The sequence below is a fragment of the Nomia melanderi genome, chromosome 8, assembly GCF_051020985.1.
Source record: "Nomia melanderi isolate GNS246 chromosome 8, iyNomMela1, whole genome shotgun sequence".
Taxonomy (NCBI): domain Eukaryota; kingdom Metazoa; phylum Arthropoda; class Insecta; order Hymenoptera; family Halictidae; genus Nomia; species Nomia melanderi.
The window spans coordinates 7,752,940-7,771,594 of NC_135006.1; the positions used below are offsets into that span (position 1 = coordinate 7,752,940).

An 18,655-nucleotide genomic window follows, 5' to 3' on the forward strand; every position below is an offset into this window, starting at 1 on the left:
TTATTTGTTTAAAATATAAATTAAATACTAATTTCTTATTATCAATCGTTAACCTTTTAAGTAAATATACAGATAGAATAAACATCAAAATTGTTTCTTTTCCTAATCAATTATTAACGATAAAGTAGTTGTAGCAATCATACTTAAGAAATAAATCATAGGGCAAGGGGTTAATCAAAATAAAATCCATTGAAATTTACATCTTTTTGCCAACAGACAATCAGTTTTTTAATTCCAATAGTAAAATTCTGGTTTTCTAGAATTCGTGAATTCTTTGAACGCATTTTCTGTAGCCGCTTCGTTGGTAAACACATATACTCACTGGATGGTATACTCACTGGTTAAAATAAAATTATTCATCCGCAGGTTACTATTTCCATCATATTATTCTTATCGTGTGAAATTAGTATGCATACATATGAATATCTGGCATAGCATGAAAGGAGATAAATTTCCATAAAAAGATAATTAAGATATGTACAACTAGATTTTTCCGTATGGAACCATAGTTTTAACTAAGTTACTATTATAATTTGACGTATTGCATTTATATTCACGTTTAAAACAGACTCATTAAGAATTCAAACTTAATGTAACGATAAATAATGGAAGCTATAATATAACCTATTAATGTTACAGTTTAAATTCCACCGATAAATTTATTTCTTACTCAAATACCTCATAAATCGTTATTACGTGATACATATGTAAGAAATGCAAGTGAGCGATACATTATTATGAACAAGGAGAAGTACATTTTAATATAAAGTTAAACATGTTGAGAAGAATTAATTTCCGTATACGTATAGAAACTTCCGATGTATGTAGGCGATGCATTGGTAAAGTTATTATTACCCTACTTCAATATATCACTTATAAAGCTGTACAGAGTAACATGTTCTACAAAATAGAAAATGTATTTTTCATGTTAGTTCCTTTTATAGCGCCCTCGTTAAACGATTATAAGTGTATTGGATTTATCGATTAATCAACAGCCTTCATACTAATTATATAATGTTCACAATATCTCACGTTTTATTTAGAGTGGGTCATATGAAATGTTGCAGGTGATTTTTCTTACTAATTATAAGTTATGAGATGTAAGAATCGCGTTAATTGATATCGAAAAATTAAATATGTGAACGGTGGAAGATAATACAGGTATTAATATCGATGAAAATCACGGCATATAAAAAATAGTTTTAAAAGTAAGTATAAGTCTTAGCACAGGAAATATCATCTTCATTTTTATATAAACAAAATGGAACATTTGGTACTAAACATTTTTGGAACGTTTATTCAAAAGACGACTCCTATGTGTTATTTAAATGGAATATTAAATTATTAGTGTAAATACTTAAATAATAACGAATTCAATTCAAAGTTGTACGTTTTGAAGAAACACTTTTATTTCATGAACATATAAATTTTACGTATTAACAATATTTACAGTGACTCACGAAAGTATTTGAACACTTACTATATAATAAATAATGCATTGTATATATCTTTCGATTTTCTTGAAAGTTTACCTACGTAATCTAGAGAGTCATACCTCCTTACAATGTTTATAATATTTCGGTAAGAGTTGTATAATACACTTATTATAGTTAATAAAGTATTTCATGGTAAGTGTTCAAATACTTTCATGAGTCACTGTATATTGACCTGTACCCTTTGTGTGTCTCATGCTGCATATAAGACAGAATATGTAAATAGCAACAATAAAATGTTTCATTACTCATGGATATATAATAAAATTTTAAGGCAAATATAATTTCTTTTGAAGTCCACTTTGTTTAATAATTCATTTTTTCTTTATATTACTTTTGCATATATTATTACATGATAAGAGAAATATATTTCAATAATAAAATGCGTTATAATTGATATGTTACAAAGTATATATCACGCAAATTAATATGATTCAGTGGAAAATAATTTTATTTTGTTTTGCATGATTATTTAAAAATAAATTAACAAAAATATGAGGAACAAGCATGAAAAGGAAATGACCATGAACAGACTGAATTCCGACAGAGAGTAGACGTTCTTCGTAATAATACTAACGCTGCTAAAAGCAATTACGTTTAGACGCAAATGGAGGAAACATAAACAGTCAAGGAAGCGGACGAAAATCGTGCCGACGGAGTTACGAGTTCAACAGTCGTGGATAACGCGGCAACGAGAATCCCCAAACATTAACAAAATTTCTTCAGATTTGCTTCCGTGGTAGTTTCAGCCCAAAAATAATATTAATTCCATTAAAATATTATTCAAAATGTGCAAAACTTCTAAATAAATAGTGCTACTTTCATTTTTCCGTAATTATACCCGGTGTCCCATTTTATTCTATAAATATAATTATCTCCGGAATTCGTTATTTAAGTAATATCTCAAGTATAATTCTTATTGCTTTTTAGGGGACAGTAATTTGGTATAATTAATTTATTCCTAAGTGGACGTGTGTAGGATCAAAGTCACTACTATTTTTTTCAAGTATAATGACAATTTTTTACATCAATCGATGCAACAAGTTATTATGTTTTTCTTTTATATTTATCTTCATGATTTCCAATTTTGTATCTGCATCGACTTCATTTGTCTCCGATTAATGATTTATTTTTCATCCAAAAAGTAATTTTCTCTCTCAGAAAATGAAAAATTCCTTGCTTAAACTATATTTTGTTATATTTGATTTATACATACCTAAACACATTTACCTGTAAATAAATAAAAATATGGGAAGCAGGTATTACTAGAAACTTTCTAGGTAAGACAGTTCTTTGCCACCTTACCAACTATAAATCGTCGCAATTGTGAATATTGTTCGCACCGCAGATATTCGATCCCTTTTCCCTGATGAAGACGATGGAAGTAGAGCTTGATGATCACAGAGAGTCCTTCGTCAAAGGTTTTGCGGTTATTACGAAGGAATCTTCGTGGTTGCGTTCAGTTTCCAAAGGCATTGACAGTACCGAAGTATTGATCTCCCTCAATCCACGTAACACTAACGTGATATCAATAGCACCACGGTGAGAAAGCCATTTTAGAACAACCGAGACATATGGAAAGGGGGAGGGAAAAAGAAAGAAGAAATGGCCATTTATGTCGCGGAAAATCGAAAGGTAGATTTAAATCCCACATCATGTTGAACAAATCATGCCATCACACGTCTTTTAAGAAAGCAATTTTTCTGAATTATATTAAGTTCAGCGTGCATAAACGCTTCTGAAAAACAAATTTATGAGCATGATATCGTGGATTTAAAAACACGTATTTTTAACTGTTTAAAAAAAATTTGTAAATAAGTATTTATAAAAATAATCTTGTTTTCTTGTTACATAAAATATAACTGATTATATTGTTTTAATACATACATTGTAATGTGATTTTAAATTACACTATTCATTTTTCTGTTTTCAAATGAACGTTAAAATAATGCTTTAATTACTCAACGATATCAGTACTTTTCTGGCTATAATTTTATCGTATAAAGTGGATATTGTGTAAATAGAATTATATATAAATTTCCAATACTTATGATTATATAAAAAAGCACAGGAATCAATTCTATTTATAATTTATATTTGTATAAAGAACATTTTGAATATAGAAAACTATATTTTCGTATACCTAAAAATACTGTAAATGTTTACATTGCATCTGTTATATACAATATGTTTCATTTATGGTACATATTACATATTATAAATTACATATCTGATGATGATAAAGAAAACTCACCACTGTCATTTTGACAGTAACATCAAGGTTATCGACATTATTTTTCACTTCAACATATATTCGTATAGTACGCCATAGCAAATAGAACCGTGAAGATCATTATTAAATCATCATAATAATCTGTATATTTACAATATCTATAAAACAATCATACATTTTTATAAAAGCTACTTTTTATCAAAGTTGCACCAAAATCAAAGTATGTTATTTCGGTTTAATCCTTTGTTAATCATTTTTCGCACTTTCAACAGTGAAACAGCCTGTATATGCTCATACGTACTAATTAATTTTGTCAGAAACTGCGATCTAACAATAGGTTTATGTGGTATCGCGTATGCTCGTATTGTTCACATCGTTTTTCTTTACGAGTTTGATCTCGGTGAACATTCCGGAATGGAAGTTTCTCGTAACATTAATTCAGTTTTTGAAAGGTTAAGCTACAACCTCATTATTTACGATAAACTGACACTACCACTTAAAGTTTCTGAGAATTCAGTTTATAGCAGTGTAGCTGTCTAATGATTAAGGAGGTATACTACTGTGTTATGTCGAAAAATCGAATTTTTTATTAACGTTTTCGTAATACTTTAAGTGTAGAAAATACTCTTGCGAAAGATTTAATTGAAATTCAAAGTTTTAACGAGGTTATAGCAACCTGAAACGGGAGCACGCGGGCATTGCTAAGCTGAACTAAAAACTTTAAAACCATTTTTCTCTAAACTGCATTTTATGAAGAGGTGGACATAACTTCTTTGAAACGATTAGGGACATCGACCTAAAACGCTCTTCTGAATCAGAATAACATGTATACGTTTATTTTTCTTAATTTAACAACAAAGACATTACAACCTTCATGATGATTCATCAGATGATTCAGTTTTTGAGTTCTTCATTTCATTATAGTTGATACTAATAATGTTTATTCCTTGAATTGATAATTATTGTAATTATCTTAATTTCTTTAGACAATATAAAAACTTCAACAGGTATTATCTGTTATTAAGTACGTTGTAAACCGTGTAGTATTGATGGTGAGCGTAATGATACTTTTGTTTATAAAGTATATCTTTCTTATATTATGCAGATGACGTTCTATTAATTAGTATATGATATCCAATATTGTATAGGTATAAAATATTATTATGAAACTTTAAATTAAAGTACCAATTATTTATTAAGTTTTGTTCTTAATTTTTATTGTTAATTTTATGTGAATGTACAACTATTTTGTGTTTTAAAAAATAAATTAAAAAAGTTTTTAGAATTTTGCTACGGAATTCAGTTACGGATTTCTAAGAATTGTACTCCTCCAGCTAAGGAAACCGCAAATCGCAAAAGAGTTGATAAATTTCCACCAATCTAACTATAATTGTTGTATAAATAATATTTTTATATAAATATTATATAAATTGGAAATTTGAAATTTAATAAGTAAGAATAAGTAACATTTACGAAATTATTTAATACTTATAACAATGAAAATTCCGTTAATGTTTATTTTTTCCGTATAACAAATACTATATTTTATGACATAAAAACGATGTTTTCAACTTTTTCTCATTTTCTGCGTTACAATCGTGTACTCTGCAACGTAACCTAATTAAATAACCGATTCCAAAAACTGACCGTACACCTATCGCCGAAGGTACTTCGAAAGTGGTTTATAACAATATTTCTCCATGACTCACCGCGTACCTAACGGTGCATCGAAATTGATTTCCGCGTTTAATCGCACCGCTCTCGCCATTTCGCTTAGTTGCACACTGTACCAACATTTTTTCGAAACGCAGAATCTAATCGCTCAAAGCATGGATATCGTAGGAAAATTCATAAAATTTATACGAACCTAAAATCTAGATATCATTTCCAGCTAAGTGAAAGTAACTTAACTTTTCGACAATTCTAAAATATTAACTGGAGAAACCTTTAAAATCATTTAATAAAATATTTAATATAAAGTCAAATACATAAATATTTTGTATGTACTTATTTGCAATAAGTTCATATTATCGTTATAATCTTACCAATGAAATTTCAGTTGATACGAATTCTATTTTAATACTGTTAAAAAACATAGTACTACTTTTGGGAAAGGGTGATTTTTAATAATACAAAAATGAAAAAATTATTTTCGTTGGTGAAAACTACATTTTATGTAATACACTCACAATGAAAATAAATTATTGCGTTTAAAATAAGTTAACGTGTTATTTTTTTTCAAAACAAAGCAATACAATAAAACAAGGAAATTCTTCGCCATTCAAACAATTAATTCTTTTCAATCCAACCTAAGTATTATTTTTCTGTTACAACTTGTTTGTGCTCTAGAGTAGTTTAAAGCAAACACAGATGTAGAATGAATGGCAAATACTTTTTACCTCCTAATAAATTATAAACAGTAATATTCCAATTGTGAAAGATATTTTGTTTACGTTCGCAGATCGTTTCAAACAAGCCAGCGTATGACATACATATCAGCCGGACAGGATCGATGCACGATACTCACGAAATGGCATTAACGTCGACGATTTCTCATCTCGAATGTATCGTTACTAGTAATGACAAGGTAGCGACTCAGCGACAAGGTCATTAGCAGCCCAGTCTCGATTATACGCTATCCAACTCACGTTGTTAACCTGCCCATTTTGCATTCCATTTACGACCAAGTATAACATTATTTCTCATTTCGAGTGAAGATTCACGTCTACGTGTCAATTAAATAACGGATTAGTTATATCATTTGTATTTCTCCTATTACCTCTACGAATGAATTTTTTTTAAGAATGCGAAAAATTGCGAGGCACACACACACACACACACACACATTTATCATATTAAGTACGAAAATTAATACGTAAAGTAATAAACGGAGATTTAGCTGAAAATCTAATTAATACGCAAGATTTGACTATTTTATAAGGTTTCATCGAAACAATTTTATTTGTTGAATAAGTATTGTATTTGATTTAATTCCAACAAAGACGATATTTTTCAAATATTATAAAATATTTATAAATCTGACTTAGTTTTAAAGAACCAAAAGTGATTATACATTTCAAGTAAAATGTTCACTATGAATGAACATGAAATCTCATATCATAATAGTCAGGTAATAATGTAAATCAATATTTGTTAAAATAATGGTTTTCGAAATTATTTTCGATAATTTACTAACTTAATATGGTTTCAAGCTTTGTCAAGTATTGTGCTAACTAACAATGAGTAATTGGGAATATATATTTCACACGTTTCCAATTAAATACCACTATATTTACATTACCTGAGTATTCAACAATTAACTTCGAAACTGTACGGTATGTATGGCATATAATTAATGAATAATTCATAGATAATGTAATAATACGTAATTAATAGTCGCACGTATTTTGAATTACAAATGGTAATGTCGTTAACGGTCACTTATTTCGTTAGCATTCTGTTGATAGGGATACATGAATGAAAATCGGACGTAATTCTCGGAACAACGCAGCGGAAGTCGCCATAAGTTCCCTTTGGCGTGCCATCTGACCGATGAAAGCATCAGCACACAAATTTGTAAATTAATTCGTAACTTTCCTGCGAGGCGCCCGGGAGCGTAGCCCGTTTTAGTGTCGGTCTAGAAATATGTATCGTGCAGGGTTTTGCTAATTTGGCTGAAGCTTAGAACTTTCATTCAAAGGCGTTTACACAATGAACTTATTCGACTTTTTGTCGGTAATTGCTAAGCGACGACGTTAATTTGAAATGGTTTCATAACATGAGCTAGCTTACTTAAGGCAAGAGTCTAACATGTGTTTATTACTTTTAATAATGTGAGAAAGTTCCTGAGAAAGCAAATATTTATTTTAGAACTATAAATATTGTAATAAAAAAAAATATGTTCGCGCTCATATTTCCAAAAAAGGAATAACGACATAGAATTTCACAGATGAATCTTATCTATTAATTATATCTGAATGTTGAATCATTAATCATTTTCATTCGTACGAATCAGGCCGAGATAATTAATCTTTCATCTAGACTATAGTATTCGATTAATTATATTTTAAGAGACATTTACTTCTCATTTGTAACGCTTTTTTATCATTTATTATGCGCCTCTTTTACATAAGAAATATAAAAATTTTCTAGGGTGTTTCTAATAAATTAGTAATTAATTATGTTATAATTACTAAAAATAATACTAAAATATAAATTCATTTATATTAACACTGATTGAATATTTGTTCTTGTTTTTATTAATTGTATTATAGAATTAGTTTTAATTTGATATCAGAAATTTTATAATAAAAAAATTAAAAATTAATAACATAAGATATGTATTTTGCTCGAATATTAATGCAAAGTATATTAAACGTTTATTCATCGTTCTTCGCACTTCCATAAAACTTTTCTGAATGATAAGTACCTAACAAAACTTACGACTTGTAATTAATCTCTTGACTACGTTGAGAGGAATCCATTTTCTGGTTTTCAAAATGTATAAACGATATTTTCTATGCTATCGAGCGTGACAGATTCGTAGAATATATAACAACCAAAAATTTAGAAACTTTTAGTGGAAAAGCCGGTAAAAAATCGGTCGTTTCATACCTAACAAACGAATGTTATCTTAAAATTACCAATCGTTACATTACTGGTAATTTTACAAATTTTTTTCTTTCCTTTTACCAAAATAAATAGACGCTTTACGTCAAAATTATTTTTAAGCGAAAGGAAAAAAAAGGAATATAAATACGGGGAACACTTCATCGCTGTAAGCATGACTATGCTTAGAACATAAATTGTCTCTCTAAAATATGTTCAGATTAAGAAAACGTTTACATACTTGTGCACCTTTAACATTAAACGCACCGGTACTTTATTACACTTGTCACTACCAAAATCAGTTATGAAATCAAGGTAAGTAAACAAGTCGAGCAATAAACTTTTCTCAATGAAAACCAAAACAAAAATACAGACAGAAATTGTGAATGTTATTAATCATACAATATAGAGATTGATATACGTTTAAATAAACAAAAGAAAATACACAATTATATATCGAACTTAAAAACCGGTCATGTGCAGTGACAAATCTTTGCAATCGAAAATCTTTCCGCAACGTTCATAATTTTTTAACGAAATATTTAATTATAATAAACAAATAATACGTGAATAAAGGGATAGATCCATTTTATTTCAATATTTCATATATAATTACATTACACAAAATTCCGTATTGAATATCGAATTCTATAATTTTTCTACGTTAAATCATATGACAACTTAGACGTCCCTCGAGTGCAAAGGGGTTACATGTTTCAACTCGTATCTAGTAGGCCACCCAGTATGTACATATAGATTCGTAGTAATTGCAAGCGTGATAGTGAGAACGTCCATAGTGGCGGAGGCAAATAATTCGCAGATAGCATCTAAAGGCAAATTGCAGAGAAAAGTACTTCTCCCTTATCATCAGTGTTAGCGGGATTCTCAGGGGGGACATTACCGCTTATATTATGTATACGTGCACACTCAGCAACGTAAACTGCTGCTTTTTCTCCCTGATATCGAGTCCTACCTCTGCCAGGTTTGTGCTGAGCGTTCGAGCATAATCAGCTGCAACTGCTGCTGTTCAGACAAAAATTAAGCCGGACGTACGAGTTCTGTACCCATGATACCTTACAAAGTTGTATTTATTCTGTTCACGTCCGTCTTTTGTTATAAATTTCGTATATAAATATGGTTTCCCGAAGTAACAATTAATTAGAAACAATTGCGCTTTACAATTAATATTTAATGGCACTTTATCATTAATATTTAATAATTTTGTTAACATCTTATTACTATATTACTATTTATTTCTCTTCCCGTTGGTTATTCGAAATTCCGAATGCGGTATAATATTATGTACCGTTTCATATAAATATTCAATTTATATGAATAATTCAGAGATGAATTTTCATAAAGAACATAGAGTTTTATGATGTATAGCCGAATAATGGTGGTTTTAAAGACCGCACTGGGTAAGTCGGATGAAATGTATAAATACTAACAATCATACAGTTTTTCTGATAGTAACTGTTGAATTGTTGAATAACAAATATTTGAATAACAAATATAACTACGCGTTGCGTAGCAAATATTGCAAATGTTGCAAAACGTACTGTTCAGGGAACTGATACAGACATAGAGTAATTGGAAAAGAAATTGGGTACATTAAATGCAAGATAACTTTACACCCTTCTTATGTGTACCACCTCAATGCATCGTATATTCAAAGAAGTTTTGTGTTCTTAAAATTTCATTTTAATAACTTTAATATCGAACAAAATACAGTAATGTATGCAACTAATTTTCGTCCATTAACATTGGACTATTTATTATAATATTCACTTTATTATAATATCATTGCTACTATTATTGCCTGTTATTATTACAAATGTCACAAGAAGAAGAATCTGGCAGTAAATAAATGTATGGATAATAAAATACTATTGTTTAATATATTACAGTCGCATTTAATTCTGAAATTAGATAAACAATAAATTCTCCTATAAAAGAAATGATTGTATTTCATCTATTTCTTTAAAATATCAATATTATAACATTAATATTATAAATATTTCACAAATTAAATTAAAAATTAGAATGTGTATTCCTCGATTCACAAAAGTTACATAATAATTAATTCACAATAATTTAACTAATACCTATGTACGTCTTACTTTTCAAATTCAGTTTTCTCAAAATCAGTGTCCTACATTCGTGCTTTCATTGTACGTAACACCCCAATTGCGAAAGGTAAATTTGCCAGTGTGCGGTTACGGTCTGCAATATGTATGTCAGAAGAAGTCACGGAGAAGAATGGGGTTGATGATGAAGGGAACAAAAAGAGAAACAGGAGATGAAGACGGTTAGACGGCGGGAACGGTGGCTGGGAGGGAAAGATTTCGACAGCAGTGTACATGAGCCGCCCTCATTCAAAGATGCGGAGGACTCGCTGCAAACATTTAGCGGGGATGACGGCGGGAATGCGCGGAAGTAGCTCGAGGACTTTGAAGAAACACACGAAATTTGCGAGTGAACCCCGTATAATGCACCGCACACAATTTCATTTTTACACGATTTTGATATCACATGAATTAGTTTCCTCTTTTTAGATGTTTTCGATTTAACACATTGTTGACCGGCAATTATGATCAGAAGCTATCCCAATTACCAGTTATTATTCCGTACTTAAGTATGAAAGTGCAACAATCTAAATAAACTTTAAAATACTTTATTTATACATAATGAATTAAAATGAAACTTTGGACATATCTTTTATATAACTTTGAATATTTTGCTTTTGAAATATTCGATATTGCCCTGTGTTTCAAAAATTCAAATGGCGAATGCAGGTACAAACTCGAATTAACTCGTGACTGGTCAACAATATGTTAACATGAATTATTCTGCCTCTTTATCCGATTTTGATTTACCAGAAATTATTTTTCTCTTTTCAAACGCGAATTGAAAATAACTCTGCCGCGCCTGTTTAATGCGATTAAATAAATCGCTGAAAACCATTTATATGTAATATGAAAACGTATGTGTCTTTGAAGTGACATAAAATTCACAGTACTAACCTCTTTAGCGCTAAATTTTTGTTAGAATGGATAAAGACGATTTTAGTTTCTGTTTGACTGCAGTTTATTTTGTTGAAATTGATACAAATTCAGGAATATGAAGACGGCCGAAGACAATTATAAAAATTATACAAAAATAAAACAAGTGTCCTTTTCATGGATTTTAATGTTAAACTAAAATCAAATACAAGTACACATAAATACATTTATATATGTAATAATAATAATTATTATTATAAATATTTAATACATTAACAAATGTATATATTATACATTTGTTAATGTATTAATTGTTTATTTATCGATTATTATTAATATACGCCAGTACCCTTGAAGAGGTTAACGCGGAACGTAGCCATGTATCTCTCGTGTTATAAGAGGCCCTACTGAACAATCATTCACACGCAGAAAAAGAAGGTAGCTGCGAGGGTTCGAAAAACTTTTTGCGCTCGTACTATAAGTGGGGAAGATCGTGGAAGCGACTGACTCAGTCGCTGATTAATGGATTCGCTGGAGCTGTCATTAGTAAATCCATTCACTCAGAATTGCCTCGGACGAAGAAGCAAAATGGCAAGACACGCCGTGAATATGTCTATCATGATAGGAATTGCGAGTCATGCAGTATCGAGCTGGAAGGTTGAATCCAATGTACACGGTATCCCGTTTCACTTGTACACTCCAGTTATTCCCATTGTTGTTGGAAGTTGGAAAAGCGAATAATTTTCTTGTTTACGGTTTGGAAACAATTGTCCTTCAAGAAAATTTCGAATTCTCATTTCAAAGGCATATGTATATACAATAATAATAATAATAATTGGAGTAATATAGTTTTATTTAGAAATTTTATTATATTAAAATAATATAATATGTAGGATTGGGGTTGCACTGAACTGACACCCTGGGTAATGTATAATCACTAGATTTAATCAATAAATTTTACAAAACCGTTAACAGGCACAAGATGTTTTTGCCAATGTTACAACATGACTGACTCTCTCTACCCTCACGTTGACGTCGTTTGTCTTTTTGTTTCGTCGCGAACGCACCGAAGCGTGCTCGTCGTCTTCAGATCTCGATACATTGTATCTACCGCTACTCGCGCACTACATCCTTCGTAATATTATAATTAGAATAAGTATAATATGCTTATTGGGAAAAACATTGAAATTATCATGAAAATTATGCAATAAAGACTAATTGTTATTATAATGAAGGATATTATAATAACTACTTTTAAAATGCAGTCATATGAATGGGATAGTATATAATAATTACTAAACAGCAAAATAACGCATATATGAAAATAGAAATTCAAATATTTTCAAATCGACTTTCATAATGCAATAAGTAATGTATTTAACATCAAGTCAAAGATAACTGTAGTACCTGAAATTTCAGACAACTTCGAAAAAACAAAAGTAAGTTTAAAGTGAAACAATGTAGAAGTAATAAAATAAGATTGACGCATTTGCTTATTGTATTAATGTATTGAAGACCGAATAAACGAGTACAGAATTGAAATTAAGTGACGAATTAATAACGAAATTTGATTGATTACTTTTTATACGAGTTACGTTTAACCCTGTTTTAGGAAATGTTCTAAAATACTTAAAATTTAAGACGAATCGATCGTGGCGCGGATCTTTACCAACAAATAAGAAAAGCAGCCAATATACGACTCAATCCACAAGGCCAGGAAGGATTGAAAGTTCATAGAAGCATGTTACTGAATTTCCGGATAATAAAAAGCACTGTTACAATAGCAGCGCAAAGGATCACGACGAACTATCTATTGAAACGGACAGGGACAAAGTATTTCCAACACAGGGAATTCGGATTTACAGAGAACATTTGTAAAGAAGCACAAATGAGTAGGTCAGTTTGATAAAGAAGATCATATTGTACCGAAAAATTGTTCAAACCTTAGGATTACAATTGGACAAATAAATTGAAGATATTTTTGAGGTTTGTAAACATAAAATAATTTTGCATTTGAAACGCCTGAGGAATAATATAGTGTAATTCAGAATATTTGAGAAGTTGATCTTACACAACAAAACGATTAAGAAAAGTTCTCATGTATATACATTCATATTGCAAAAGAAATAGAATTTATTGATATAAACAAAATTGTAATGACACAACTTTTATAAATTATTTGCTTAACACAATAATTGGAAATCGATTTACACGCGCAATATGTACATTCGTATGCATTCACCTTACACGCACACTTTTTGGAACATATTTTGTCACCATTCGGTACCTTCAAATACATGTGGTATATTCTGGATTCATTAGATATGTATATAAAATGAATATTTTAGAAAATCAATAATCTAGAATATTTCAACTATCTTAGCCATTTATTCATGATACACATAGGCGAACACTTGCGCGTTATCTATTCACACGCATTCAATCGTCAATGTACTTACACCTACAATATGTATATATATGTGTTATGTGCAATAAAATTTCACTTCTTAATTACAAGCAATACTGTGTAAAATATTATATTTATTAATATATAGTAAATATTAATATTTAATAAATAGTAATAAACATTAAACACTTAATAAATAGTAATAAATATTAAATATTTCATTAATAGTAATATTTTGTTTTAAAGAGTGTAACTTTAAAAATAATATGCCACATGTATTTCAATAAACATTAATTTATTATAGCACCTATTTAAAAACAAAATTATTTTATAAGGAGTTATGGTCTGACTATACATTTACTTCTTATTTATTCAGTTTATTTTTCATCCTCCGTAACTCATAGTGGACAAAATTCAATGCTACTGCAATCACTGTTTTTCCAAATTTACCTGTGGAAATACGAATTTCCATAAAGTTCCGCAGTCTAATTATAAATTTCTATTTTCAGCGCTCTTCAACTACGAGAACGCGAACGTGTTCGCATACGAGATGTGTGACTCGCAAACGACTGCTATCTGATAGTTTTTCGGTGCTAGAGGGAAAGCGGTTCTCAAGTTTATGTTCACTACAGAGTTTTACTCCCGAGAGTTCCTTTCGAGTCTAGAACTCGCAAATCGACACGTAGCATTAGTCTGATGAAAATTCCTGAAAGTAGCGGCATTACGAACTTCACTCGTACGCACGGAAGTACAAATAATTCTCCCTCGTAAACTGGAAAGAAGTTTTTCTCGTCACTTTTTTTTTCATGGAACGGCGTCGATGAACCTTTTATTTGCTATTGCCGTTTCGCTTATTATAATCAAAATAAGAAATAAGATCTTTATATTTTTCTACTTTACCTGCGATAAGGTATCTAACTTTCCATAATTTATGTTCGTGTGTAAAAATTATTTTGCAACGTGAAATTAACAAACATTAAACTTTGTATAAGAATCAGCTTGTTAATTAATATAATTTTCAAATATTTAATAAGTGGTTAGTAACTTTTAAATGACAATGGATGCTATACCAACTTTTAACAGAAAAATGAAGATACACGTGTATGTAACTTCAAAGTTTGATAGAATTGTAGAGAGTTGACAGGAGACACATCAAAATCCTTAAGTATTTAACTTTTCGAAAATTTGAAGCAATTTTTAACGAATATCTTGTCAGCATCAGTGAATCAAGCGCTGGTTACACTATCAGCGACCTATACTACTTGCAATAGAGATTAGCGTTGACCGTACCCTTATACTCGTTGTAATTAAATTAGAACTGTTCCCTATCAAAGTATTGGCAAAAACAGCGTATAAAACTTCAGTAAATTTCTATCTGCAGCTTTACTTAGTTCACTGACATACGATTAATATCGGAAGATGTATTTTACCCTTGATATACTCAAACATTCTCAATTTCTAAATTCCAAATAAAACATTCAATTTCTTAATAAAGACGAAACAAATTACTATTCCTACCAACGTCAGCCACTGATGCAATTCAAAACTTATAAATAAAAAAAAGACGAAATGACTGGCTTCGAATTTTTTGTTTCGCGATAATTGATATCTTAAGGGCATACAATATTCAAAATGATTTTGAAAATAAATAGCTTCACTTGAATATTATAGTGAATGTCTGAAGAAACTAAAAATAATCTATTTTTATTGTTTTTGTTCGGTAGCTTTGGTGTTAACGATAAAATTGTCTAGAGCCTCGAAAACAAATTCTCGAAAGAAAGATTTGAAATGGCACTCACCGGAATGGAGTCTGTACGCCGGTGCATCAGGTACCCAGTCAGCAATACTGAACAGCGCTTGCCCCCTTGTCCCATACTTGAGACCACCACAGTGGCAAGGTGTCGTAGCGATAGTGTCACCGACCACCGAGATTTGATTGAGCTCAAGGCTGTTATCGGAAGGGCACAATCTTGTCGCACTGGTGCTAGCACCACCACCGCCGCCGCCACTGCCTTCCCCACCACCAGCATCGCTGCGACCACCGCCGTTGCCTCTACCACCCCCACTGCGGCCCCTAAGCGACTGCACCAGCCGCTTGGCGCTCGAAGACATTCCACGGAGGTGATCCAGCCTTCCGGTCTTTTCTGTTTCCCGTCTTTGCCGAAGCCAACAGCGTACGCGCCTGGAGATATCCACCTGTGATTTTTAGGATGGTTTCAGTATGAGAGTGACGCGCATCTGAAGATCCGGTACTTGTTTTGAATCACGACTCCAAACAAGGTGTTTTTATGGTACTTACGTATTATACGAACTACTTCTATTTTTGAGAAATAAAATATTAACACATTGCGTGCCACCGGAAATTTCGGTTATATCTTGCTTATAAAGTGCACTGACTTTTTAAATGAAATATTAAGTTACATCCAACTTCTGGCGGTTTATATATAATATATATTGATATTATTGATATTATTTCTTTACATTTTTGCTGCTTCACGACATGTACCGCTATTTTTTGACATGTACCTTATAAAAAATGTTTTATTACAAAAATTGTGCGTGTATTACAAATGATACACGTGGCACGGAACGAGTTAATAATAATGGTAATAATAATGATGATAATGATAAAATAATAATAATGTGGTATAATATTAAATAAATACTAATCCAAACCTAACTCAAATAACTGATCAACGCGACTTTGCGTTAAGAAGCACGTGCCTGTATAATAGGTAAGTATATTATTAGTTTTTTGACAATGTAACAATTATTATTTGGGGATGATTTACATATAGAATTATAAAGAACAAGACCGTGAGAAATATTTTATTGATTTTTGATGAATGTAGAACGAAATGCGAAGATTTGAGTGTTCTGGATTAGGTCTAAATTAGGTTTTGTTACGTCGTCACGTTATATGGAGGTGGTAAGTAGTAAACGTAGACACGTGGGATGGTAAACTACAAATGCTGCGTTAATTGTTCTGACAACCTGATGCATACTCATATTATTATCTTTTAGGTGGAGTTATGATTCGGAATAAATACCGAATATTGTATAAATCTTGAAAAACAGGTAAACATTATCACTAATATGAGTGAGGGTTGAAAAGTTGGTTGCATTCAAATTTACAAAGATTAAGTAATCAATACTTAAAGTTATTTTCCCCCATTACTTTGAAAATACAATTAAAAGATTAGTTTTCTACATAATTTCCATGTTTGCTTAGATATGGTACTTTAGAATAAATTTTTCTATTCCATTTTGAGAAACTGTTGACCATCTTGCAATAATCATTTCTGTGTTGCATTTTTTATTTTCGGAATAGTACCATGACGTCTTTCTTACTGTTTAATCATTAGGTCGAAGATATTTAATGTAACTTCAAAATGAACATTGAACAATGTTGCCATTAAGCCTCAGTGAAATATCTTTAATATACAACAAGCTCTAGGCGAATGCAATTTATATTTTGATTCTCTTTTATACATGAATCAGTTACTTTATGTATATCACTGAACATTTGTTGATAAAAATTGTAAATAAACTATTGTACTCAGGATTTTATTAACATAGATAAAATAAATAGTCTTCAATATTGGAAATAACTTTCTCACAAATTGCAGTTCGTAGATACTGATTTCTTTATACCTATTTATACTAATTATAATTCTGTGGTGATTTGTTTTGTTATTTACTATATTAATTTTACTTTGTATGGAAAAGAGATATCACCTTGAAAACAAACTGAAGTTATGAAATAAATTTTTTATCCCTGTATAGACTATTTATGTATACACAGTCTGCCCAGAGCCTGATGCGACAAAGCCTTTACATTTTATTTCTGTAACACCATCTCGTAATGAATAAATGCATTGTGAAGTTTGACATGTCAATAAAGTCCGCGTATAACTTCAATCTGATAGCACCTCTACGTCATTTGTTATTGAGGTTACATCTGACAAGGCTTCGTAGCGCATGTTGAAAAAACTATATGGAGCCTCTGAGTTATGCAAAACAGCAAGCGAAACGTACGGAATGATGAAAGGCGTGTACGGTAGTGATTGCACAAATCGTGCCAAAGTTTTTAGATGATTAAAAAGTGCTCATTCAGAAGAGTAATATCAAGACATTGCTCACAGTTTTCTTCGATTCGCAAGAAATTATCCACAAGGAATTCATACCTGAAGGTCAAACGGTAAACGCAGAATATTATGCCGATGTTCTAAATATCTTATGGAACAGGATTCGTCGAATTCGGCCTCAATACCGAAAGCAAGGGACTTGGTCCCATCTGTACGATAATGCACCAACGCACAAATCCGAGATTTTACGCGATTTTTTGGCCAGAAAAGTTAGTACAGTGCCCGAACACCCCCTATATTTGCCTGATTTACCTCCGTGCGACTTTTGGCAGTTTCTAAAACTAAAGTTTGCACGGAAAGGAAACCATTACGATACTATTCAGGACATACAATTAGCTTCAACTGCGGTTTTGAAGGCAAATCCCGAAAAAGGAATATAATGACTGTGTTCAAAAATTTGTAAACCGCTTCCAGCATTGTATTGATTCAGAAGGAGTATAATTTGAATAAAAAAATGTAGAAGGACCCAAAAATTGTACTCTCCCTTTTTTCAGTACTAGTCGCACCTGACGTTGGACAGACTGTGTATTATGGAATCTACATTTGGTAATAAATAGTGTTAGAAACTTCGTCTCAAATGTTATTATCAGTTGCATTTATGGTGTTCCATTAAAAATACATTATATAATTTCGTAATATTTTATAGCACGTAAAATATATTGTTAAAACATCTTAATTTATAGTTAAGTCGGATTCAGGCTATTACAATAGCGCACACGAATGTCGACTCGAGTGTCACGCGGTCGAAAAGCAGTTTATACTGT

General features: G+C 30.9%; 1 protein-coding gene across 9 annotated transcripts in view; it reads right to left on the reverse strand.

Moving 5' to 3' along the window:
* LOC116426438 (cyclic nucleotide-gated channel alpha-3) overlaps nt 1-18,655 on the reverse strand; it is a 295,515-nt gene that overhangs the window by 215,531 nt on the left and 61,329 nt on the right. For all 9 annotated transcript variants that reach the window (XM_076369709.1, XM_076369712.1, XM_076369708.1 and 6 more), the window contains one exon: nt 15,543-15,939. In XM_076369709.1, coding sequence (XP_076225824.1) covers nt 15,543-15,855 — 313 coding nt within the window. In that variant the 5' untranslated portion in view covers nt 15,856-15,939. The remainder of the gene's footprint in view (nt 1-15,542; nt 15,940-18,655) is intronic.